Source organism: Myotis lucifugus, unplaced genomic scaffold (genome assembly GCF_000147115.1).
Source record: "Myotis lucifugus unplaced genomic scaffold, Myoluc2.0 scaffold_200, whole genome shotgun sequence".
NCBI lineage: Eukaryota > Metazoa > Chordata > Mammalia > Chiroptera > Vespertilionidae > Myotis > Myotis lucifugus.
Genome location: NW_005871248.1, coordinates 576053 through 603925, shown reverse-complemented (window position 1 = coordinate 603925; position 27873 = coordinate 576053). Strand labels below are relative to the sequence as shown.

The following is a 27873-nucleotide window of genomic DNA, read 5'->3' as shown; positions in this document are numbered from 1 at the left end:
ATACAGACTAAATAATTCAAAAGGAGAAGTTAGATTTTATGTACATAAAGATTATTTCTGTATAGTATTAGCATTGCCATATTTCTTGGATTGTATAAAATTTATTATTTTTTAATTTTTCAGAAATGGCAGCACAAAAGGAAATCTATGTTAATAAAATATTTTATTAAACGAAAGAGGTTATATAAGAACTTGAAACCAACAGACTCAGCAAATAAGGGAAGACATGTTTCAAATGAATCAAAGTGCAATATCGCTAGACTCCAGAAGAAAAAAGTTTTCAAAAACTTTGTCAAAACAGAGAGGTCAGTGATAAATAACTCCTCCAGTAATAGGGCCGACCTGAAATCCAATATTAAATGAAAAATTAACAAAACAGATTGAACCTGAATTAAGTATCTTTCACAAAAAGTTCTAAAAATATCAAATTAGAATTAAATTGTCTTCAAATTTCTATTGCCTTGCTCAAAGTAAAGCAGATGTCTTTTAGCCTTTATGCCAGCTTTTATCATGTTCTAGGGATGACAGAAACCTTACTTGAAGCAAACTAGTATTTTTGTTGAAAATGTGTATCGGCATCAAAGTCATTTTTTAAGATCTGCTCCTCAGTAATAATACTGGACATTCAGCATTCGCACCTACCAGGATATAAAAATTCTCTCAGAAGCCACTCAATAAAGGAGGACCTGATTCAGGAACAATGTCCATTCAGGAGAAATCAAAAGAAAATTCCTCCAATGTTATTAAAAAATGTGATAAGAATTTAGAAGCACAAATTCAAGGTTCTGAAAAGAATCTAGCAAAGAGATCAGGTCCAAAGCAAGCTATAAAATCAATGGTTAAATCTTCTAGTGAAAGTAAAATAAATCAGCCTGAATTAGGGACATGTATGAGTACAAGGTCAGCAAAGGCAGCATCCAATGATGAAAAAGCTAGTAAGTCCATTAATAAAAATATGGTGATTCTGAAAGGACATTCTCAACAAGAATCTACAAAAAAGAAATCTCAGAAAAAATCAGTGCATGAAACCCCTAAATCAAATGAACAGCCTAACCGGAGATCACAAAGACTACAGCAGCTTACGGAGGTTTCAACAAGGTCTCTGCGGAGTAGAGAAATCCAGGGTCAAGTTCAGGCAGTTAAACAGAGTTTGCCACCAGCAAGAAGAGAGTACTCTAGCAATACTCAGAATAAATCTAATAAAGTTAAAACAAGTCAAAAACATGTGAAAAGAAAAGTACTGGAAATAAAATCTGACTCTAAAGAGGATGAAAATCCAGTTATTAATGAAGTAGTGAATTCCCCAAAAGGAAAAAAACGCAAAATAGAGCATCAGTCAACTTATGCTTGTAGTTCTCAGTGCATAAAAGCATCTGAAAACTGTCTTCAGAAGAATATTAGAAAAGAGGAAACAAAATCTGTGCCTGTAACTTCTGAGATAAAAAGATCAAGTATGGCTACTACAGTGGTCTCTAAAAAAAATGAGATGAAGAAGTCAGTTCATTCACAAGTAAATACTAGTGCAAAACTCTCCAAAAGTTCACAGCCATCAGTGCCTGAACAAAGTATAGATAATGAGCAAGCAGGAAAGAATAAACGAGGTAGCATTCTCCAGCTCTGTGAAGAAATTGCTGGTGAAATCGAGTCAGATACTGTAGAGGTAAAAAAGGAATCTTTACAAACGGAAAGTGTAAAGGAGGAGAAGCCTGCAGAAATAAAATTGGAAAAGGCTGATAGTGAAAGACAAATACTTCATCAGAAGGAAACAAATCAGGATGTTCAGTGTAATCGTTTCTTCCCCAGTAGAAAAACAAAGCCTGTGAAATGTGTACTAAATGGAATAAACAGCTCAACTAAAAAGAACTCCAACTGGACTAAAATTAAACTCTCAAAATTTAACTCTGTGCAGCAAAATAAGTTGGACTCTCAAGTTTCCCCTAAATTGGGCTTAGTACGAACTAGTTTTTCACTACCAGCATTAGAAATGCCTCATCCAGTGACTCAAAGTACATTTTTAGGGACAAAACCACATGATAAAAATATAGCTTGCCAGCAGGAAGAAATTAATTCTGAAGAAGTTAAAAGTAGTGATATTACAGTTGAAATGAATAAAGCCACAAAAAAAGCTCCTGAAAATTGTCATTTGGATAATCAGATAAAACCACCTCCTGACTCACCATTGGATAACCAGATGAAAGATTCTTTTGAATCAACACCAGATAAGGTAATCTATTTTTATTATGTACAATAGAATTGTCTGAGTACTTTTTAATAAGAAATAAGTGTTTATAATATATTTTATCTTAGGAATCATAAAAGACTGAAGAGTCATTTGTTTTATTAATCCAGTCTTGTGGTGAGTCTCACATTTACATGAATGTTTCATTATTTCCTCATTTTAACTCTTTATTTTTTAAATATATTTTTATTGATTTCAGAGAGGAAGGGAGAAAGAGAGAGAGATAGAAACATCAGTGATGAGAGAGAATCATTGATTGGCTGCCTCCTACATGCCCCCTACTGGGGATCGAGCCCAAACTCCGAATGTGCCCTTGTCTGGAATCAAAATTGGGACCCGTCAGTCCTAAGGCCAACACTCTATCCACTGAACCAAACTGGCTAGGGCTCATTTTTTTTTTTTTTTTTAATCTGAAGCATAAACCAGTTGAATTTTAGCTTTTCCTTTTCATTTAACATAGTGATATGTTTCATTTTTCCTGTTAATTGTAACCACAGAAACTATATTTCATAGTGACTAAACTATAGAATTTAAAGTTGGGCTAAATTCTGACCAAGCTGTTAAAATTAATTTCATCTGACACAAATCAGCCTATTTTCTCCACTTAATAAAATTTAAAAATTAAAAATTTATGTCAGTAGGGTTTCCTTTGGTTTGCCATTTTGAACAATTGGCAAATAACATGTTTGAAAGATGTAAATATTTCAGTCTTTAGTCTTAAATTATAGTGGCTAAGAATTTTTATTTTAATCCTCACTTAAGGACATGCTTTTAAAAAAATTGATTTTAGAGAGAGAGGAAGGGAGAAGGGGAGAGAGAGGGAGAGAGAGATCAATGTGAGAATAAAACATTTATTGGTTGCCTCCTGCATGTGCCCGACCAGGGATGAAACTGACAACCTGGATATATGCCCTGACCAGGAATCAAACCTGCGACCTTCTGTTGAATAGGACGACACTCTAACCAATTGAGCCACACCAGCTAGGGCGTGGCTAAGAACTTTTAAAATGGAAAAGTAAATGAAAAACAATGTAATAAAAAGAAACTTTCAATGAATTATCTAAGATGGAAGTTTTGAAACTTTATAAAAGCATCTCATCTAATGGGCCTTCAGTGAATTCTTTGGGCTGAATTTAAATTATTTGTGCTATATGGATTGTAAAGCTCAGTTATTTTATAATTTTTTTTAAAACCATTAACTTTAACTTCCTTTTAATGAAGATTAATTGGTAATATTGGTCTTGTTTTTAATTTTTCTGACTTTTCAATGACAAAAAGTTCATCTTTTTCAAAAACATGTTAAAAAATGTTGCACATTCATTGTAACAATCTCAGTACAGATAGATATACACATGTTTTCCTTTTTATTTCCATTTCTCTGAGATAGCCAATGTTGATAGAGATTGGAGTTTTTTCTTTTGGAAGGTATTGAGTATCTGCTTTGACAAGGTTCTGACTTAGGGGCTCTTAGGGATACAGAGATAAATATAATGATGATCTTTGCTCTTAAGAATTATAGGAGATGAACCAAAAACATTCAGAATAGGAAGTGATAAGGGCATGAACAGGTAGATATGAAGTAGATGGAAAATTATTCCAAATTTGGGGGAAGGGAATGGGAAAGCTTGAAAAAGGCTTTGTGGAAGAGGTTAATATTTAAGTAATGAGTTGAGTGTATACAGGAAGAAAGGTGTTCTAGATTAGCACTATCCAGTAGAAATATAATAACCACATATATCTTTTAAATTTTTCTGATAGCTTTAAAAAAGAAGAGAAACTGGTAAAATTATTATATTTTATTTATTCTGTCATCCTATCTAATAAAGAGGGAATATGCTAATTGACCCTCATGTGGTTGCAAAGATGGCAGCACCCACAGCCAATAAGGAGGGAATATGCTAATTGACTGCCCCCACCCTCAAAGGTGGCTGTGCCCACAGCCACAAGATGGTGGCACTCAGTCCCCTCAGCTCTGCTGGGGCGGCAGGTGCACGCGCCTGCCTCCAGAGTCCCCCAGTCCCCTCAGCCCCCCAGCTGCCCAGGGCCAGCCCGAGGCACAGGCAAGCCTCGGATGGTGGCTGCCCAGCTTCCCAGGGCCGGTCCGAGGTGCAGGTAACCAGGGCCGGCTAAGGCTTGTGCTGCCGGCAGTGGCAGTAGCAGAGGTGTGATGGGGCGTTGCCTTCCCCTGATCGCCGGGTCACCTCCCGCCCCTGAGCGCTCCCGGACTGTGAGAGGGGGAAGGCTGGGCTGAGGGATCCCCTCCTCCAGTGCATGAATTTTCATGCACTGGGCCTCTAGTCTATATATATAAAAGGCTAATATGCAAAGTGTCCCCTCGGGAGTTTGACCGGGAGACTGGGAGTTTGATTGCTTGCTGCGATGCGCACTGACCACCAGGGGGCAGACGCTCAATGCGGGAACTGCCGAGCTGCAATGACTTGGCAGCGGTGGTTCTTGGGTGATGCACCCTGAAACCAGAGAGGAGGGAGCCCGATTCCTCATGGGGGGTGGCGTGAGATTCCACCTTCGGCCATGGGTTATGTTGTTGCTGGGGCTCTGTCGGCCCCAAATCTGGTTTACTGCATACTTTGCAGTGTGCCCTCTCGCACTCCAGGACCCCTCAGGGTATGTCGGAGAGCTGGTTTTGGCCCGATCCCCGCAGGCCAGGCTGAGGGACCCCACCTGCCGGAGGGGCCCCAACTCCGCAGATGCTGGGGAGGGACTGCGAGAGGTTGGCTCCAGGGTGTGTCTGGCCCATCTCGCCCAGTCCTGCCCCGCTGGCCACCTTCTAATTAATTTCCTTTCAATGTGCACGAATCTGTACACCAGGTCACTAGTATAAATATACTATCATTTTGACATGCAATCAGTTGTAAAAATTGTGATATTTTGCCTTTTTTGTAGTAACTGTTAAAAATCCAGTGTGTGATTTACATTTATAACATCTTGAGTCAGTCTACTAATTGCATTTTTTTTTTTTTTTTTTTTTACTAACTGCATTTTAAGTGCTTAATAGTCAAATGTGGCAGTGGCTACTGTATTGGGCAAGGTTTAGGTAGGTAAAACTCAGAAAAAATATCGAGCCAGGCAAATATGGAATATACTGTGGGAGAAGTAAGTTTTTCAGTGTAGCATGAAGGTGAATAATGGGAGCTGATGCTGGCAGGATAGCTTGTGGGGAGGTCATGAAGAGACTTTTAAGGCATGTCTAGATGAATTACTTCAAATAAAAAGAATTATCTTAAATTTTCTTAGTATGCTAAGATTCACTAAAAGTGTTTTAGTATAAGACTAAAAGATGGATATAAAAGCACATATTAACATTTTGAATTATGTGTTCAGAATTTCAGCCTGCATTTGGAATCTAAACTGGAAAATAATCTAGTAGAAAATAACACTACTGCTTCAACTCTGCTTAGTCAAGCAAAAATTGATACAGGGGACAGTAAATTTCCAGGTAACACTTTGAAAATATTACTTGGATTTCACAATGTTCAGAGATTTTTTTTTAATGTCAGTATAACAGGAAACCATATGTACTACCAGGTAGGCCTGTTAAACCCTTCTTAACCATTGCTTACTTATGTTTTTCAAAAGTGTGATCACCACCATAATTGCTTTTTTTTTTTTTTCATAATTGCTTTTGTTGATTGACTTGTTTAAAGAACTTAGGTGTGATTCTTTGACTCCCTCCCAAAAATTGTTTTATTTTAAATCTTTTGTTTTGTTTGTGACTTACTCTCTGGAGAAATGGTACCTAATGAATTGGCTGCTTCCTGCATGCCCCCTAGTGGGGATTGAGCAACCTAGGCTTGTGCCCTAACAGGGAATTGAACCGAATCAAACTGACCTCTTGGTTCATAAGTTGACACTTAACCAGCCAGCCACACTGGATGGGCCAGAGACTACAATTTCTTTAAACAAAAATGTTTTCATTTATTTCCATTTCGAGGTTATATAATTAAGCAGACATTAAGCAATTTCCTGTATTGTTCAGTTCTAGCAATTGGTAAAACTAGAGGCATACTGTTAATTTACCATTAGGTCTCTTTGCAGCTCTGCACAGCCTTTCTGCCTTTTCTCTGAAGAGTAATTTCTAGAAAGGGGGCTCTAATTTTATCAAATGGTCTTTAATAAAAATAAAGCATGTAATATATTGAGCTTTTTTTCTTCTGTGAATGATTTTTTAACTATTAGATGGATAGTTAGTATAAAGCTTAATACATAACCCATCTTGATTAAATTACAGGTTCAACTCCCAAACAGCACAATATACTCAATAATCAAACATCTAAGACCAGTGATAACAGGTAAGATGTTAGTTTAATATAAGTGTAAATATGACAATAGCTAAAAGATAAACTGAAGCATATTAAAAAATTTAAGTTTATTTGAGCAAAATCAATTAGAATTGAGCAGCATTTAATCTAGCAGATAGAAAGGAGCTTTGAGGAGCTGTACAAAATGACTTTATAGGCAGAGGAAGTGGGAACAAGGAAGTTATATTGGCAGAAAAAAGGAGTGTTGGTTATTGCAGAGTTACTTTCTGTAGGGGATGGCTGGGGTATATTAGGAATTACCTAACTAGTGCTGATCAAGTGATTACTGATTGATTGGTTTAAAATTGTATTTCTAGGAGAGCCAAAACTGTATTTAAGCTTCTATTTGATGACTTGGCGCTTAGGATAAGGGACTCCATTTTGGGTCTGCTGTCCTGTTTTTTACAGAATTTGATTTTAACCTGTAAGTTTTGAGTGTGGGAGATTTTTCCCTAACAAGTTATGCTTGTAAACCCTTAGTTTTTCACATAGAAAGACAGTGATATTCACAAATTTCTATTCATTATATCTTTTTTTTCTATGCTTATATATGCTATTTTATACCTTTTGTTTTTTTAGTTAATGTATTTGGGGCATCTTTTACCATCTTACTGCATTCTTTTAAAATCTACATTAGATTTTGTTCCTTATTTAACACTTCACTTTATAGATATTTTGGTTATTTCCAGTTTATCTCTATTAAAAAAAAGTCCTATGAGAAGCATATATAACTTTGCCCACTATGTGACTTATATCTAGGATAAATTTCATAGCCAGAGGACTTAACCTGCATTGCCAGATTTCCCTCCAAAGTGGAGCAAGTGTTTGAAAAAGCTCCTTTCCTCAAACCCCTCAAAATGCTGGATATTATCAACATATAAAAGTTTTAAAGTAGATCAGAAGCTTTTTGTTTTGTCTTTAATATAATTAAATTAAACTTGACTTATTTTACTTTAGAGCAGCGGTCACCAACCGGTGGTCCACAGACCACTGGTGGTCCATGAGGTCCAAAAGGTTGGCGACCACTGCTTTAGAAATTACTGAAAACAGTGTTTAGGACAAACTGTAGTGACTCAGATGGCTAAAACTATAAAACTTATTGAAACTATAGTAGGAGCTGCAGTTTTTGTTTATTTGTTGAAACTTAATAGTGTTCTTGGTTTTCCATTCCTGATTTTTAAAATGTTAAGTTTTTTTCTCCTTGGAGTTGAAATTTGTCAGTGTTGCATAGAAAATAAGTTATTTTTTTCCTTTCAATAATTTGAAGTGATAACAGATCTATAACATTTACTAGTTTGTTTTTGTTTTTGTTTTTTTAAAGGGAAACACCACCAAATCATTCTTGGCCCAAATGTAATTCCCATTTGGAGATAACAATTCCAAAGGATTTGAAATTAAAAGAAGCAGAGAAAGCTGATGAAAAACAGTTGATCATAGTAAGTATATAACTTGACCTTTTTGGTAAAGTATTGTCATAAACATTTTATTTATGCACATTGTTAAAGAATAAATTCATTCTCTTTTTCTAAAGAGCCTCTTTTTTTGTCACCATAAGTCTTCATTATGGAAATATTCCTGATATCATTACAAATTCCCCCCTCCCCATCCTCAAATAGTGAGTCTATCATAATAAAGAATAAAATTTAAATTTGCCCTGGCCGAGCGACTCAGTTGGTTGGAGCATTGTCACGTACACCAAAAGGTTGTGGTTTCAATTCTCAGTCAGAGCACATACCTAGGTTGTGGGTTCAATCCCTGGTCAGGGTGCATATGAGGGGCAACTGATGGATATTACTCTCTCACATCAATGTTTCTCTGTGTTACTGTCTCTCCCTCCCCGTCCTCTCTCTAAACATATCCTTTGGAGAGAATTAAAAACAAATTCAAATTTATATATTTCTTTTTTCTTCTTAATGAAGTGTGTGCCTTTGTTTTTATAAATTTTATTGATTTCAGAGAGGAAGGGAAAGAGAGAGAGAAATAGAAACATCAAAGAGAAAATCACTGAACGGCTGCCTCCTGCATGCCCCTGGGGATCGAGCCTGCAACCCGGGCATGTGCCCTGACTGGGAATTGAACTGTGACCTCCTGGTTCATAGGTTAACGCTCAACCTCTGAGTCACACCAGTGGGCTATATTTCTAGTTTGATTTATAACATACTGATACTTTATATTTATTACTTTCTGAAATATATCACTTGATCTGTCTTTTAGTAGTTAGTTTAAATATTAAAACATGGAGCTTAATACATAAAATGATTTTCAAAATACCTATATTTTAGCACATTATACATTATAATTTTACAACTACATTTTACAGGAAGATAAACCAATAGTTAACTTGAAATAGAACATCGGTACTTTATTTTTTTTAAAATTATTTCTTTTAAATATATTTTTATTGATTTCAGAGAGGAAGGGAGAGGGAGAGAGATAGAAACATCAATGATGAGAGAGAATCATTGATGGGCTTCTTCCTGCACACCCCCTACTGGGGATCGAGCCCGCAATCCCGGCATGTACCCTTGACTGGAATTGAACCTGGGACCCTTCAGTCCGCAGGCCAACGCTCTATCCACTGAGCCAAACCAGCTAGGGCAGAACATGGGTACTTTACAACTTGGTTATAAGGTGGAAAAGAGGGAGATATTTTGATTGACTAAAGATATAATTTGAACGAGTGAGCACTATATAAACGAAATGAAGGGACTCACAATAATAGTAACATTTGATGTATTTTCAGTCAACATAATCAGTAGGATTTTTGGGGATTGGATGATTGAGTCTAAGTTTAATACAGTAGGTCCTTGGGTTACGTCGGAGATCCGTTCTTACGGCGCGACGTAACGTGATTTTCACCATAAGTCGGAACCCACCTACGTAAGCACCTACGTCACTCACATGGAGCACATACACAGCAGTACGTAATGAAGTGAAACAGTAAAAAAAATTTAAAAGAAAGATAACAATTTCTGACCTTTAATTGTGGTAAATAAATAATAAAAAACATAAAGCACATATGTACTTATGTCGATATGAGGGAACTTTTTTTTTTTTTTTAATAAATAAATGGGAGATGGCAACATAACCAAGAAACGATGTACGTCGAGTCCGACGTAACCCAAGGACTGCCTGTGTAGGAGAATAACTTTGGAAGAATTGTCTAGAAATTTTTGAGGAGGATTAGTGAGTCAAAGTTGTTTTATATCTATATTTTCTATCTACACTAATAAAAGAGAAAGATGCAAATGGACCGTACCTTTGCGACGCCCACCAGCCAATCAGGAGTGAGTATGCAATTAACCCAACAAAGATGGCGGGTTAATTTGCATATGCAGGCACCGAGTGGCCAGGGGCGTTCTGCACCGCCCCAGCCGTTCCAGGCCTCTGAGCAGCATGGGAAGGCGGAAAAAGGCTCCGGCTGGAGTGAAGGCGGTGCCAGCAGCCAGGGGAAGGAAGGCCCATTCTTGCATGAGTCTTTGTGCATCGGGCCTCTAGTATATATATATATATATATATAAAAGGCTAATATGCTAAGTGTTCTTCCCACTGTCTAACTGGTCCCTATGATGTGCACTGACCACCAGAGGGCAGACGCTCAACATAGGAGCTGCCGTGATGCACACTTGCCATTTACAGAGCAGTGGCTGTGTGGACCTGGCTGACAAAGCAACACTCGGCTTCCCCTAAGTGGGACACAGCCCTGCCACCACCCAGAGCGATAGCCCACCAAATCACAGGCGACACTGCCAAGACCCCATGGCCAGCCTGGAAACTGTTGCTGTGGGCACTGGGTAATGACGTCATGTAGCAACACCCAGCTTCCTCTCCCTAGCGACTAGCCTCCTTGCAGTTTCTTCAGCCCAGGAACACAACTTGCTTTATACCCAGGTGGAAACATTTACACTTTAACCAATGTCTGTGAAGTGTTTTCACGTGTCTCATCTCATTTGATCCTCACAGAAGTCCTAGAGTAGGTAGATAGGAAACTTGGTGGAATCCTATTTTCTTTTCAATAGCCGGAAAATGGAGATTTAGAAAGCTTAGAAACGACCCGACTGAAAAGAAGTAAGAAATGTTGGACCTTGAAAATGACTTCAGGTTTTCTCACTGCACAGACTATAGTCAAACACTGCTGCAGTTAAATATTTTACCCTTTGTTCTCCCTGCGTGATCTACAATAATAATCTGCTTCATGTTGATATTTACTGCTATGTTGCTGACAATTACCTGAAAGAGAAGTTGAGGCGCTTCACTGGGCTAGAAAAAGTTTAGCTAAATCAGAAAGCAGGTCTAATTAGGCAAGTTTATTCTATATCTATAAAAGGCTAAGTTGACTTGTGCATGCATGATACATGTAAAGCTTTCACTGGCGCCAATTGCATGCGTGTGTTTCGATCTGTCATTGTCGATTGTGAATTTGGTTGACACTTCTATTATAGAGAAAGGACGAATAGCAATATTAACACATTGTGGGCAGAACCTGAGCATTCTTGTGTTTTCATACTACACAGTGTTTTACATAAATGTTAAAGACATGCCTTAAAATTGCCCATTTCATTTTGAAGTTATTTATTACATGTTCTTACAAGCTAATATCTTTTTAAAGTATGATACTTTGTAAAACGTTTTTTGTACTCGTTCAGTAGAAACTTATCTGCCCACTGGGTAAAGCTAGCAATAAAACTGGTGCGCAGTGTGTTAAAATATTTCTTCTAATTATTTTCCTTTCAATGTGCACGAATTTGTGCACCGGGCCACTAGTAATTTAATAATATTTTTGTTGTCAAGTCAGTATGCTAGTGAAACAGGATTAGACAAGTAGAACCTAAGGCTGTACTGTCCACATCTGGCTTTGAGAATTGGAAATGTGCCTATAAGTGTAAATATACTTAATTTCAAAGATGGGTACCAAAAAAAAAAAAAAAATTAAGCCCTAGCTGGTTTGGCTCAGTTGATAAAGCATCAGCCTGCAGACCAAAGGGTCCCGGGTTCGATTCCGGTCAAGGGCACGTACCTCAATTGCAGGCTCCTCCCCGGCCGGGCCCTGGTCAGGGCTTGTGCAGGAGGCAACCAGTCAATGTGTTTCTCTCACATCAATATTTCTCTGTCTTTCCTTCTCTCTTCCACTCTCTCTAAAAATCAATGGACAAATATCCTTGGGTGAGGATTAAAAAAAAAAAAAGCTTATCAAAAAAAGGAATGCAAAATATAGCACTAATAGGTTTTTTTAAATATCTAATACATGATGAAATTATAATATTCAGGATATATTTTGTTAAATTAATCACCTGGGCCCTGGCCGGCTTGGCTCAGTGGATAGAGCGTTGGTCTGTGGACTGAAGGGTCATCACCTGTTTGCTTTTGCATTCTTTTTCTTTTAAATTTTATTTTGTTGACAGTATTACAGATGTCTCCCATTTTCTCCCTTTTTGCCCCCCTCCACCCAACTCCCACTCTACCCCAGGCCTTCACCATGTTATTGTTTGTGTCCAGGGGTTATGCATATATGCATATATATTCTTTGGTTAATCTCCTCTTGTCCCCTGCCCCCACACCCCCACCATAATAAAGGTGTGTTATTCTGTTCCATGCATCCATACCTCTGGACCTATTTTGTTCATCAGTTTATTTTGTTGTTTAGATTCTACTTATAAGTGAGATCATGTGATATTTGTCTTTCTCTAACTGGCCTATTTCCCTTAGCATAATAGTCTCCAGGTCCATCCATGCTGTCTCAAAGGGTAAGAGATCCTTCTTTTTTATAGCTGCATAGTATTCTATTGTGTAAATGTACCATAGCTTTTTTATCCACTCATCTAGTGATGGGCACTTGGGATGTCTTTAGATCTTAGCTATTGTAAATAACACTGCTATCAACATAGGGGTGCATATATTCTTTCTGATTGGTGTTTTGGGATTCTTAGGATATATTCCCAGTAGTGAGATTGCTGGGTCAAATGGCAGATCCATTTTTAATTTTTTGAGGAAGCTCCATACTGATTTCCACAGTGGCTGTACCAGTCTGCGTTCCTACCAGCAGTGTACTAGGGTTCCCTTTTCTCCACATCCTCGCCAGCAGGAATGAGGTGATAACTCATTGTAGTGTTAATTTGCATCTCTCTGATGATTAGTGATGTTGAGCATTTCTTCATGTGTCTATTGGCAATCTGTATATCCTCTTTGGAGAAGTGTCTATTCAGGTCCTTTGCCCATCTTTTAATTGGATTGTCTTCCAGGTGTTGATGGTTATGAGTTCTTTGTATATTTTGGAAATTAAATCCTTATCAGATGTATCATTGGCGAATGTGTTCTCCTATTGAGTAGTTTCCCTTTTCATTTTGTTGATGGTTTCTTTTGCTGTGCAGAAGCTTTTTAGTTTGATGTAGTTCTATTTGTTAATTTTTTCCTTTGTTTCCTTTGCCCTAGGCCAGTGGTTCTCAACCTTCTGGCCCTTTAGATACAGTTCCTCATGTTGTGACCCAACCATAAAATTATTTTCGTTGCTACTTCATAACTGTAATGTTGCTACTGTTATGAATCGTAATGTGAATATCTGATACGCAGGATGGTCTTAGGCAACCCCTGTGAAAGGGTTGTTCGACCGCCAAAGGGGCCGCGACCCACAGGTTGAGAACTGCTGCCGTAGGCAATGTATCAGTGGAAATAACGGCTATATGCTTTTGCATTCTTTCATGTGGCTACTAGAAAATTTAAAATTACATTTGTGGCCCTAACTGGTTTGGCTCGGTGGAGGGAGCATTGACCTGCGGACTGAGGGGTCCCAGGTTCGATTCTGGTCAAGGGCATGTGCCTTGGTTGCGGGCACACCCCCAGTGGGAGGTGTGCAGGAGGCAGCTGATCGATGTTTCTCTCTCATCGATGTTTCTAGCTTTCTATCCCTTTCCCTTCCTCTCTGTAAAAAAAAATCAAAATATATTTTTAAAAAAATTACATTTGTGGATTACATTTCAGTTGGGTAGGGCTGGTCAGGAGATGATGATGTTACGAATTATAATGATAGCAGTTAAGACTTTGTGAATGCATTTTTCCATGTAAGCCACTCATATTAATTAAGTTAAGCTATATTAAAAAATCATGAGATCATTACTACTATTATTTCCCAATTACCAATGAGGAAATTGGGGCAGGAATGCTTACTCATTCCTATGAAAACTGCCTGTTTGAAGAGATATTTGTATACTGATGTTCATTATTCACATTAGCCAAAAGATGGAAGCAACCAAAGTGTCTATTAGTGGATGAATGGGTAAACAAAATGCGGTATATACTTACAATGGAATATTATTCAGCCTAAAGAAGGAAGGAAATTCTGACACATGGTACACTATGGTTGAACCTTAAGGATATTAAGCTAAGTGAAATAAGCCAGTCACAGAAAGACAAATACTCTATGATTCCACTTCTATGAGGTACCTAGAGCAGTCAAATTCATAGAGACAGTCTCAGATTACACTCATTGACTGGGGAGGCCAGTAGACAGGGTGTTTGTGCTGAACTGTGCAGATCAAAGGCCCTGGAGTGCCTTTGCTGCAGACACTCATTTTTTTTTTAATATATTTTATTGATTTTTTTACAGAGAGGAAAGGAGAGGGATAGAGAGTTAGAAACATCGATGAGAGAGAAACATCGATCAGCTGCCTCCTGCACACTCCCCACCGGGGAGGGGATGCGCCCGCAACCAAGGCACATGCCCTTGACCGGAATCGAACCTGGGACCCTTGAGTCTGCAGGCCGACGCTCTATCCACTGAGCCAAACGAGTTAGGGCTCATTTTCATCGTCATTCTGAGGGAAGTCTTTGAGAACGAGGTGGTTTCCAAGAGCTGGGTAGGAAGGGGGATTAGGGAGCTGCTCTTTAATGAGTATAGAGTTTCAGTTTTGCAAAACGAAAAGAATTCTGGAGATTGGTTATTGTAAATGCACTTAACATTACTGAATTGTACACTTTAAAATGGTTAACATGGTAGATATGTTGTATATCTTTTTAAAAAAATACATTTTAAAATTGATTTCAGAGAAGGAGGGAGAGGGAAAGAGAGACTGAAACATCAATGATGAGAGAGAATCATTGATTGGTTGTCTCCTGCATGCTCCCTACTGGGGATCGAGCCCACAACCCGGGCATGTGCCCTTGACCGGAATCGAACCCGGGACTCTTCAGTCCACAGGCTGACACTCTATCCAATGAGCCAAACCAGCTAGGGCAGTATATGTATATCTTTACCACAGTTACAAATTGTTTTTTCTGCCTGAAATAGATTTGCAGGTAACTAATTTTGTCAATAGTTCGAATCCTTTAGAATTAACTTCCCTTTAGTTTTATACACAATCTTTTATTTACCATTTGATTTCTCTTTGCTATTTGACCCTCGTTTTCACGTGCTATACATACTTATATCTTAGATTTTTTTTCAGTAATTAGTTCAAATTGCATAGTTTTAGAATAGAAAGAGGAAAAGGATTATTTTCATTTTATTCTTAAAGTTAGATCTTATTGCTGAAATTTTCTTGTTGAATAAGACCAAGAATAGAAAACATTTGGTAAACATACAGTACAAGCATGATTTACTGGATCATAGTTGATTGTAGTTAGTCTTTGGTACTTATGTAATAGATAATAGGAAAAAATTAATTTTACCTTTTCTCAAGAGTTTCAGGTGACATCAAAATACTCTTTAATATCTACAAACTAGAATAAAACCATTAAAGAGAACAGACAAGGTATTAAAAAGAGTATAAAGCCCTAACCAGTTTGGCTCAGTGGATAGAGCGTCGGCCTGCGGACTCAAGGGTCCCGGGTTCGATTCCGGTCAAGGGCATGTACTTTGGTTGCGGGCACATCCCCAGTAGGGGTTGTGCAGGAGGCAGCTGATCGATGTCTCTCTCTCTCATCGATGTTTCTGACTCTCTATCCCTCTCCCTTCCTCTCTGTAAAAAATCAATAAAATATATTAAAAAAAAAAAAGAGTATAAAGCACTATTTTCTCTAAACTTCAGCAGTATAAATATTCCAGATAAAAGTATATATTCTCATTTGTAGAGTATTTTGCTATTTTGGGCTTTAGGAACAAGATTGTAGTGTTAAAGATATTTCTCAGTTCCTTTCATTTGTTATTAAATGCTGTGGAGTGAGTGATCAAATTACTAAGTGGAACAGTTCTTGAAAAAATTGCACGTAGTTCAAAGAATACATCTTTATTTTTGTAATCATCATTGTGTATTATTTATTGTAGATTAAATACTTCTCACTTTATGTGACAAGTATGGAGGCTAATGTTCTAGAATTATTCTTTTGGAAGGACAAAACTCTTTTGTTTGTTTTTATAACTAGGATGCAGGACAAAAAAGATTTGGAGCAGTTTCCTGTAATGTTTGTGGCATGCTTTACACAGCTTCAAATCCTGAAGATGAAACACAGCATCTGCTCTTCCACAACCAGTTTATAAGTGCTGTAAAATATGTGGTAAGTGGAATTCATGCCTTCTAAAACAGATTTTAAAGAGATGAACAGCCAAATTTAAGTCTGAAAATTTTCCATTTTTTGGAAATGATACTATATACAGAGCCTTTGTATATGTACTGGCTTATTTTAAAACAAAGCCAAACATAAAAACCAGCTAATTTGTCTGGTTTATGTTGTGGGATTTTTAATTTAAGTTGTATTTTTAAGGTAGTTAATGTATCTCTTCTAACAAGTAATGCTATTCAAGTTGAGTATTTTTAAAGTTTCTTTTGATTTTAATAATTATTAGCTATTGATCAGTCAGTTTAATATTATATGGCTCGACATAATATTTTTACTTGGGGATTCATGGTGATATATATTATACCAAATAGATGGTTTCCTTTGCCTTCTCTCTTATTTGCTATTATGAGAGGTTTTCTTTATCAAATTAAAAAAGAAAGTTAAGACCTCAGATTTTGTAATATACTAAAAAAGATCCCACAAAGTAAATGTTTTAGTACATATTTTTTAATGTATGTACACTTGAGGTATAATGGGTATTATTAATTATTTGTTTCTGTAAATAGCAAAGTTTTCAATAATTTTGAACCATTTTAGATATTTTATGAAAATAGTAATTTAATGTAATTGCTGTTTACCTGTATCTGAAATGGAATCTACCTGAAATGGAATATATTTCTGTTCTATACATGTTACCTTCACATTAATAAGACCTCCAGGATATCTGAACTGAGTTCACCAATTCATTTCATGTAGGCTTTTTATATATATGTACCAGATGTTGAATTATTTAAAGGTTTTTCTTGACTTTAGTTAAATTTGTATTCTTATCTTTGGTTGAGGGGTTTATATTAATTGTTTCATTTATCCAGTTACTCTACCCAAGATATATGGGGTTTTCTTTTTTATAGTTCCTTACTGTGGCGATCCTTTATATTTCTTATTTCATCTGCCTTTTCTGCACCTCCCCCCATCCTACCACTTAACTAAATAAAATATAAGGTGTATGGACATAGAATATTTATAGCTTAGATATTGGCTTTTCATTTGAAATTTGTATTTTTCCATTTTGACTATATTAATATCCTTACAATTTGAAAAGAAAAACAGTTATATCGGGTAGCTAAATTATAGAGTACTTCTGGGGTAAAAATATTTCAGTTTATTTTACACATGTGAACCTGATAGGAGTTAATTTAAATTAAATGCTCAATTTACATTATTTGATTATTGCCATCAGTTTCCTAAAATTATAAGAGATTAGGTTTAAAAAGCTTAATTCTTCATCTTAGGGGAATTTCTTAATTTCTGAGAGAAACATTGAAGAATTCAGGAAATATGTACTCTGTTTTCCACAGTACCAAGGGAAATTGGTTTATGGAGCAAGATGGAGTCATCACCTTCTAATTAAATTCTAGATCTTGTAAACTAAAGCAATGTGGCAGTTTTGGGAAAATTGATTTCTGCCCCAGTTTCCCTCCTTCTCCCCCTTCTCCCTTGATGGGACAGAGCTATGGGTTATTTATTTTTGAAATAAACTTAAGAGAAGGAATTGAGTTTAGCAGTTGGCCATCCTTTGCTAACATCAAGGTTATTATTCTTATCTTTCGCTTTTTTCAAATGTAGGTAAACATAGAGTCTAAGGTAGAAACTCCTCCAAAACATTGTAGCTTTTTTTTTTTTTTTTTTTTAGTGTATGGAGAGAGAACAAAAACATATCTATATTAAAGATGTTCTGCTGTGCTCACAGCTCTGGATTATAGTTTGTGACAACCACTTATATTGGGTATCTAGTATTGTGCTTTAGCATTAAGCAGTCTTTTTCTTTTTTGTTAAGATATAATTGAATATTAAGCATTCTTTTTTTTTAAAAAAAACATATTTTTATTGATTTCAGAGAAGAAGGGAGAGGGAGAGAGATAGAAACATCAATGATGAGAGAGACTCATTGATCGGCTGCCTCCTGCACGCCCCCTACTGGGGATTGAGCCCGCAAACTGGGCATATGCCCTTGACGGGAATCGAACCCGGGACCCTTCAGTCCACAGGTTGATGCTCCACTGAGCCAAACCAACTAGGGTGAATATTAAGCACTCTTAAGTGTTTGACAAAACATCTAAATATTTTTAATGCCAATTATCTTTTGTGTTTGTTTCTTGGAGAGAAGCACATAGAAAATAAGTCACTTGGGTGCTCTGGCTTTAATTCATTTTAAATAGACAGTATTCAGGGACCTGAAATAAAGGTTTGTTCTACTTAAAAACAGAATAAATGAGAACAATGAGTTTTTCTTTTAACTTTTTAATTACACATTCTTTAGAAAAATAAGTTAAGTAGCTTTTCCTTAGGGTAAAATTTTTCCTTTAGACATGGTAAATGTCTGTGATAGTTAAAAATGGCCAAAGACCTGTTTTTAAAAGATTAAAATATTATTAAAATTAATAGTTATAGTAGAAAGTGATTCTCATAGAACCCATTTTTGGTTGACTAATATATTTCCTTTTCTTTATCCTCTTTGGTTTGGGGTTGGGGAGAGAGTGATGGTGCACTCTTTATTCCTTCATTGTACTCATCTGCCTCATTGACACCATTTGAGGAAATGCATTTTATCTGATTTATTAGAAACTATTTAGGAAGGAGCCTCTTAATGCTTCAGAAGTACATATTGCTTCTTGAAAGGCTTTTTCATGTGAAGTTGGTTGGGTAAGACAACTGGAACAACCAGTTAAGCTCATTCCTTCTGTGCTTATTATTTAAAGCTCCTAGTTTTAACCTCTGGTTCAGTCCCATCTTACTAGATTTAAGTGGCTTTTGTTTTGTTTTGTTTTTCATGCAGGTTCTGCTCATTAATCACCACGAGTGTGGATCTGAAGAAGAGTTTATTACCTCTCTTTTTTTGAGTATGTTTAACTTCAGATACACACAACGTAGCCTCTCCTTCCCTATTAGATTCTTAGAAGGTAGTTATATTTTTACAGTCTCCTACTTGTGACTTTGATAGTTGTGACCAATAAGAATAAACACTTATTCCTTACATGTTGGGCTACTGCATGCAAATCAGTTCATTTAAAACCTCCTGGAGGTCTTTGGCATGCTAGACATAAAACCATGAGTGTGTGTTTGTGGAGGTAACCATGTTCCAAAGAAATTTGAGTTTATTTCTTTTATCAAGAAACTAGGAGAGTTATCTTTTAGGTTCTGGGAATCATTGACTTTTAAGGGGCTTGCTTTTGGTGTGTGATTTTCAAAATTAATTAAATGGGAAGTGATAAATTAAAAATAGCCTTGTGGTATCTCTGTGTGTGAGTAGTATAAAATATTAGCTTGCATTGTACCTATTGTATGCTTAACAAAATTGCTGATTTATCTTGTCATTAGTTAAACATTAATAAGCATATAATTTTTTCATGTTTGCAATTTTTAGACACATTGATATTTTTTCTTCTTGTACATGAATATGATGAATGAAATGTACATAAAATTTCTTCTTCTTTTGTTTTAATCTAGGGCTGGAAAAAAGAAAGGATTTTGGCTGAATATCCTGATGGCAGGATAATAATGGTTCTTCCTGAAGACCCAAAGTATGCCCTGAAAAAGGTAAATTTCTAGTGAAATTTCTTGTAGAATGGCTAAAATAATTTTGCAGCTAATTTTAAGAGAATAACACATTCTAGCATAGCACATTTAAACCCCAATTCTGAAAACAAGAAATAAGCACTTAAAGAATAAAACTCAACTAAAAAATCATGGTTAAACTGTAGTGTGTCCAACACATGAGAACTGAATTTTCAGTGACTTGATTACTATTCTATATTATCAGTAATTTGAGTGATGGTACAGAAAACATGCTAGTTAATTAATAATGCCTCACAAATTTTAAGAATCAGGATTAAAATTGAAATTTGAATCATAATTTAGAAAACAAAATTAATAAATGTGAATTTTCATTCTGAGAATAGATTTCTAAATAAAAACTTATTGCAGAGGGAATCTAGTAGTAGGTTTTAGTAATCCTGAAATTAAGCATGAGATAGTCATATGTTAAGAGAAAAAGAACAAGATACATTTGATCTGGTAAATACAGAGTGGGCCAAAAGTAGGTTTATAGTTGTGAGTATGGGAAACACAGAGTTTATTCTTGTATTATTACTTATTATTGTATTTTTTGTACGAACAACTATAAATCTACTTTTACCAACCCTGTATAATATAGCAAACTTAATCCTCATATCTAGTGTGAGCCAAGTTTTAGTGCAACTTAGAATTCTATATTTTAAGGGTTCAAAGAAATGAACCAGCCGAACCGGTTTGGCTCAGTGGATAGAGCATCGGCCTGCGGACTGAAGGGTCCCGGGTTTGATTCCGGTTAAGGGCATGTACCTTGGTTGCGGGCACATCCCTACTGGGGGGCGTGCAGGAGGCAGCTGATTGATCTCTCTCATCGATGTTTCTAACTCTCTATCCCTCTCCCTTCTTCTCTGTAAAAAATCAATAAAATATATTAAAAAAAAAAAAAAAAAGAAATGAACCAGATAAATAATGAAATCTGGAACCATTTCATTTTATAGAATATCTTACAAGTCAGGGAACAATAGGATAAACTTATTTTAAGTAATATGTTAATTATATTTCAAATAATATGTTCAACATGTTTTTCTTCAATCTCCAGAAATTTCCTCATAATGTAAAGCAATGAGTCCAGGCATTTATTTGAAAAGCTTAATTACACTAGACTGTGTCCAGAATTTCTAGAAATAAAAGGAAAATAATATACTTTTTTTAAGGTTAACAATGAGACCTCTTTAAATTTAGGAATACTTCACCTAAAAAGGAGATTAAGGAAAATACTTTGAACCTTTTATTTGAAAATTTAGCTGACATTCTACTTAAAGTTTATCCTGTGGTTCCTGACTTTTCAGATAACACTGTATATATGACTGGACAATCCCAGATGCCCAAATAAGCTTCCATTTTACCACTGCCTAACAAGTATAGACTAGCATTTAGAATGACATGTAGCCAAAGCCGGTTTGGCTCAGTGGATAGAGCGTCGGCCTGCGGACTGAAAGGTCCCAGGTTCGATTCCGGTCAAGGGCATGTACCTGGGTTGCGGGCATATCCCCAGTGGGGGGTGTGCAGGAGGCAGCTGATCGATGTTTCTCTCTCGTCGATGTTTCTAACTCTCTATCCCTCTCCCTTCCTCTCTGTGAAAAATCAATAAAATATATTTAAAAAAAAAAAAAAAATTAGAATGACATGTAAATATGCCACCTGTCTTTGAAACATTGATCCTTGCATAAAAACAAATACTTGTTGAATTAATGTTGGATTAATGATTGACTTAATGAAAATCAAATTATGGAAATTTTGGAATTCCAACTATGATCATTTAGAAACACACAGTGGGAACTTTGCTAAACAATCATATATGGCATCCAGACTTTTCTTATTAGTAAGACTCCTCAGTAAATGCTAATTTCCTCTTTAGTTTCTCAGGGCAAAATCTTAACCTACAATTCAGTATGTTACTAGTTAATAACCCATAATAGGCTAAAAATTAAAATCTAGGGTATTGTGAGTCATTTACCTTTAGGAATCAAATCAGGAGTTGTGAGATACTGTTCCAGGAATAGGAGTTGGGTTTTCATCATTAATCATTAAATAAGGGATGTATTATATGGTATTCTGTAACTCAGAGATGTGAATATTTAACCCTCTTAGGGGTTATTTGCATTTTAAATTTAGTAGCACAAATCCATGTTTAGTGGACTGAATATTTGCAGATTATTTTGTAACTGGAAAAGATAGTAATCTTTAAGTGCCTACAAAAATCTGGACTTTGAGTTCCTACAAAGGTTTGAGCTTATCATTGACTTTGACCACAGTTCTAGGAGGTAAACTAAAGGAAGCACAGTTTGATGCCATATTAATATTAGGGGTTCAAATCCCTGCTCCGTGATTTTCTAGATGTTCAGTATCTGATATGGGAAAGTTGCTTAATTTTGAATTTTATTGCTTCCATAAGTAAAGTGAGGAACCATAGACCTCTAAGAGATGTTGGATTTAAGTGAGATAATATTCATAACTTTGCATAATGTCTGGCCTATAAGTGGTTAATGAGTAAATGTGTTTCTTTTCTCTGTGCCCACTTCATTTTACTGATGAGAGTACTAGTTAAGGCTTGGAAAGTGGCTTTCCTGGCTAACATTCCAGTGAAGTTCTCTCTGTGATGCTTCTTAATGGGAAGCCTTAATGTTTTCATTGCCTATTATAGGACCTCTCATTTTTCTTGCTCCCTAAACTGGGCTTAGCATCACTCTGCAGTTTTCCCCCTCATTTTGTAAGTTGGTCCAAAGGGTTTGAAAAACATTTGTTGGTAGCACAGTCATTCAAAAGAACTCATTAGAGCAGTGGTTCTCAACCTTCCTAATGCCGCGACCCTTTAATTCAGTTCCTCATGTTGTGGTGACTCCCAACCATAAAATTATTTTCATTGCTACTTCATAACTGTAATTTTGCTACTGTTATGAATCGTAATGTAAATATCTGATATGCAGGATGTATTTTCATTGTTACAAATTGAACATAATTAAAGCATAGTGATTAATCACAAAAACAATATGTAATTATATATTCAATATGTGTTTTCCGATGGTCTTAGGCAACCCCTGTGAAAGGGTCGTTCGACTCCCAAAGGGGTCGTGACCCACAAGTTGAGAACCGCTGCATTAGAGGATGTCCTCAGAATGATATACTCAACTTATTGACTTGAAATTGTATATTTTTACATATATACAATGCTTTCATTATTTTTTTTAAATACTTTTTTTTTTATTTGACAGGTTGACGAAATTAGAGAGATGGTTGATAATGATTTAGGTTTCCAGCAGGCTCCACTAATGTGCTATTCCAGAACTAAAACTCTTCTCTTTATTTCTAATGACAAGAAAGTAGTTGGCTGTCTAATTGCAGAACATATCCAATGGGTAAGTGATTTTTAGAGTGTTCACATATAGTGTGACATTTAAAGAGTTTATTATGTAATCTTGAATAACATAATCCTAGTAAATTTATGAACATTTAATGTAAGGAAGAGTGTGAATGCAAAATTTCTGTGTGTAATTCTTTACAACAATAGAGCTGTATTTTCAGTGGGTATTAGTTTCTCAAGTCAAGTATGTAAGATAAAAATTGTATAAATCAAAAATACTTTTAAATTTTATTTAGGAAGTTTCCATGTTGGATACTAATGTAATGCCTGTACCAATTAGTCCCTTCTGTATTGGAATAAAGAGTTGGAAAACTATAGCTCTAGGTCAAAATCCAGTCTGTTTTTGTAAATAAACTTTTATGGTAACATAGCCATGCCCATTTACTTACATATTGTCTGTGGTTTCTTTCACACTACAAAGATTGAGTTAAATAGTTGCAAGAGAGACCAGATGGCCTTTTATAAAAAGTTGCCCACCTCCAAAATAGGTCACCACTTCTTTGGTTGAAATCTAGATGATGAGTTGGCTTGCATTTAGGATCTAAATTGTACAAAAACACAAGCAGTAGAATCAGTAAAAGGAATATGTTCACATTATGAGAGTTAAGTAGTAACAGACTAACTTAAGAAAACAAAAGATTCTGAACTCTCCTTAATCATGCTCACTTTGAGGCATACCCCATTTGAAATTTGTCTCTTTTTAGCTGAGTTCTTACTGATGAATTTAATACTTATTGAATTTGACTTCTATTCAGTTGGTATCTTTTAGGTTGCTTGCAAAGGTGTACTTCATCATGAAATTTTCTAATAAGTCAAAATAAGTGTGTGAGTTAATTTCTGTATGTGAAGCTGTTTTTTCAAAAAAAAAAAAATTCAGCCTGAAATTGTGTAGTTTTATGAATCTTGCTGTTTATAACAACAAAATTGATTTCAATCAATAGCTGATAGAGGAGTTTGGGAATACTAATTTTATATAAAATGACTAACTCATGAAAGCTTGCCATATTGAAATTGAGTTAATTTTACATTGTGCAAAACCCTTGTGTTTTTTTCTATCTGACCTAGTTCTAAAAATGACTTGTAGTAGAAGTGTTTAGACTAGAAGATAAATATGTAATGCTTGCTTTTTGTGTTGTTGTTGTTAATTCTTAATTGTATTGTCTAATTATTTTAAGTTTAATACTAGACTGGTGGAGAAGATGTATGTTTTTAAAGCACTTTGTTTTTTTTAAGAAAGAGATGAGTGTGTGGGGAAAAGTACTTTTCTAAATTCTTGATTACTCTGCCATCCCTATTCCTAGTTCCCACATAGCCGTGAACCCTAGAACTATGGCAGCAATCACAAAAACCATTGTTATGACTGCTGAGTTCTTAAGATGTACTTTTGCTGGTCCTTAGGATGTGGGAGGTAGAGAAAACTAGCATTCAGTTCCTATTGTGTCAACCATGATGACAAGGTGCTTTGTATGTATTACCTTATTCAGTTTCTCAACAATTCTCAGAAAGAAATGGATATTTCCAATTTATAGGTAACGAACTCAAGCTTAATGAAGTAAGTAATTTCCTCTCTTGGTTATGTAACTAGTAAGTGAATTAGAACAGAATGTAGATCCAGATCTATTTCCTAAAATGAATGTGAAACCATAAATAGTCCCCATAAGTTTGTTACGAAACAAGACAAATGTAGTGACCTCCTCACTAAGGTTAGTACTAGATAATTGCTAAGTAATATTCTTAGTTGAAAACTTTTTCCAATTTTGATACCTATAGGGCTACAGAGTTATAGAAGAAAAACTTCCAGTGACCAGGTCAGAAGAAGAAAAAGTCAGATTTGAAAGACAAAAAGCCTGGTGCTGCTCAACATTGCCAGAGCCTGCAATCTGTGGGATCAGTCGAATATGGGTATTCAGCATGATGCGTAGGAAGAAAATTGCTTCTCGCATGATTGAATGTCTAAGGTAAATTGAATGTAATCCTTCACATTCTTTTTAGTACTTTAGGAAAACTTGCCTTAACTTAATAATATTATTTATAAATTATCTAAGCCTTTTATTCATTTTTCTTGTGCTTTTATCACTTGATTTTTAATCAAAGGTATTGAGGAAAAGACCCAGACGAATTGCATGTTTTGGTTTTTTGTTCTTTAAAGAACCTTTGCTAAAAGATTAATGGAGAAGGTTAAAATTAGTCATGCAAATGAGGTTTTTAGTTCAAGCTCTTGTTTTTGTTTATTCATAGAATCCCTGTCTACTATCTATTGATATAGTTTTCAAAATAATCCATCATTGTTTTAAGTGAGATTATAAGGCTCTGAAATCTTAGCGCCTTTATGTGTTTCTTTTCTCCCCCTTATTTTATTACTGAGTCATGATTCAGAAGGGCTCAGATCTATCCACCCTTTTCATGACAAGAGGCAGGTCTGTTTTTAGCTCTTTCAGAACTAAATCTAGAAAATGCAGCTGACTAAATAATAGTCTTAAATAAGGGTATTGCTCCTTCTTTAAACCTTGTAAAACTTAGATATTTTAACAATCATAAGATTGTTCTAGTTTATAAAAACATAAAACAGTATAGCCATTGTATTTGTTCTGTGATAGTGAGATTGACACAATAAGCTTCCTATTAAAGCACATAGAATTTTTACTTTTTTCACTTATTGATCATTCTTGTTTCTGGATTATTCATTGCGAATATATAGAAATACAATTAATTTTTTAAAATACTGATATTGTGTCCTATAAAATTGCGGACCTCATTTTTATTTTTTTTTTATTTATTTTTTATTTATTTATTTTTTTTTAAATATATTTTATTGATTTTTTACAGAGAGGAAGGGAGAGAGATAGAGAGTTAGAAACATCGATGGGAGAGAAACATCGATCAGCTGCCTCCTGCACACCCCCTACTGGGGATGCGCCCGCAACCCAGGTACATGCCCTTGACCGGAATCGAACCTGGGACCCTTCAGTCCGCAGGTCGACACTCTATCCACTGAGCCAAACCGGTCTCGGCCGGACCTCATTTTTAATTAGACTCTAGTACATTGTTTTGAATAGTAGAGGTATGTGCAGAGATAGCCTTACCTTGTTCCTAATCTTTGGGGAACAATTTTCAGTCTTCCACCATTAACATTTGGTGTTCCTTGCTGTTCTTTTTCAGTTTGAGAAAATTCCTTCTACTCAGGGTTGTTGAATATTTCTATCATGAAAAGGGGTTGGGTAAATGTTTTAAAAACCATGTTGCTTTCATAAATTTTTTTTACCTCAAATTATTATATTTTAGATGAATAGTTATTTTCAACATTTTTGGCATATACAACATTACCTAAAAAGTCTACTCAAACTGTATTTGACAGGTTTTTCTAATTTTAATGATTCATAACCCTATTAATAATTATTTTACCCTTCCACTTCCCCACCCCTCTTATTTTTAATAGGAGTAACTTTATATATGGCTCATATTTGAGTAAAGAAGAAATTGCTTTCTCAGATCCCACTCCTGATGGAAAACTGTTCGCAACACAGTACTGTGGCACTGGTCAATTTCTGGTATATAATTTTATTAATGGACAAAATAGCACCTAAAACAAAATCTTGCCTACAGTACCAGAAGACATCTATTGAAGAGTGGATTGGTTGCTGACTTTAACCAGGAACTAGGGCCATTTTTGTTACAATGAACTCAGGACTGGCAACAGCCATGAGGTTGTTCCATTTTCATAAAATTGGAAACAATGCAGTAATAGCTTATTATTGTTTTGTTTTTTAAAGAAGATATTTTATTATCTTTTACAGAAATTTATGATTAATGTATTTTATCTATAGTTATTTAGACATGTTTACATGCAGCAGATACTTGTTCATAGTGGACTGAAAACTAATGCAAGGACTATGGTCTCAGTGATAAGTATATTTTGAAGTTCTTAATATGGAAATATACCGGTGTAGTTTGGTACTGTATTTTTTTTAGTATATTGATCTGCTGATACCAGTTACAGTTTTAAAGACTGTATTTTCACAGAGCGGAAACCAGTGTTTTTAAGCTATTATTCAAGAAGGGTATAATACTAAGTGTTTAGGAATTCAAAGCTAATTTTTTAAGGGCCTGACATATACTTTGAAGGAATCTCCACTAAAAAGCAAAGCTCCAAATAAGCAGAAGGAATTTGGAATATTGAGCTTTTCCTTCCATTTCTCTCTTTCCTGCTCTTGAGGGCAGAAAGAAGTGGAAGGTTGTAAAGAATTGAGTCTCCTTCTTGGAGACATATAAGTGACTAGAATTAGGAATGTACCCTCTAAAGTTTATTATCCTTTTATTCTGATTTTACTTCTTAAATGGCAACTGGGCACACTTAGGCTGTTAACAGAACTCCAAAGAGATTTATAAAAACCCTTGAAATAGTTGCAAGCTAAATATTAATGACTTGGTATCTGCTTGTTATTCCTAAGAAATACTACACTGAGTATATACCCTCATTACTGGACTTCATTTTGATACTTGTCAATCCTTCATAGTGCCCTCTACTTTTAAAGGGTTTATATGTTGAAAACTGCTGTGGCCTTTTATGACTTGTATATAATGTAGGATAAAATAATAAAATACTTGATAGCTTTTTCTAAGTAATAAATGAGTGGTGTGTTGTCATTTGTGCTTTTTCAGGGAGTTTAAGTTTGATACCTTAAAAAATGATGAAAACGCTGGCTTCTTAAAAGATTAGTTTTTGCCCTAACCGGTTTGGCTCAGTGGATAGAGCGTAGGCCTGCGGACTCAAGGGTCCCAGGTTCGATTCCGGTCAAGGGCATGTACCTTGGTTGTGGGCACATCCCCAGTAGGGG

The 27873-nt window shown here is 35.7% G+C and overlaps 1 protein-coding gene across 3 annotated transcripts in view; it reads left to right on the top strand.

The window, feature by feature from the left end:
• The window catches only part of ESCO1 (establishment of sister chromatid cohesion N-acetyltransferase 1), a 32389-nt gene extending 4728 nt beyond the window's left edge, over window positions 1-27661 (top strand). For 2 of the 3 annotated variants that reach the window (XM_023761156.1, XM_006097391.3), the window contains 9 exons: window positions 124-2224; window positions 5582-5696; window positions 6489-6549; window positions 7880-7994; window positions 15913-16044; window positions 19555-19644; window positions 22890-23033; window positions 24809-24996; window positions 26475-27661. In XM_023761156.1, coding sequence (XP_023616924.1) covers window positions 701-2224; window positions 5582-5696; window positions 6489-6549; window positions 7880-7994; window positions 15913-16044; window positions 19555-19644; window positions 22890-23033; window positions 24809-24996; window positions 26475-26622 — 2517 coding nt within the window. In that variant the 5' untranslated portion in view covers window positions 124-700 and the 3' untranslated portion in view covers window positions 26623-27661. The remainder of the gene's footprint in view (window positions 1-123; window positions 2225-5581; window positions 5697-6488; window positions 6550-7879; window positions 7995-15912; window positions 16045-19554; window positions 19645-22889; window positions 23034-24808; window positions 24997-26474) is intronic. The other variant, XM_023761157.1, reaches the window with a different exon arrangement.
• Window positions 27662-27873: the final 212 nt, after the last annotated feature.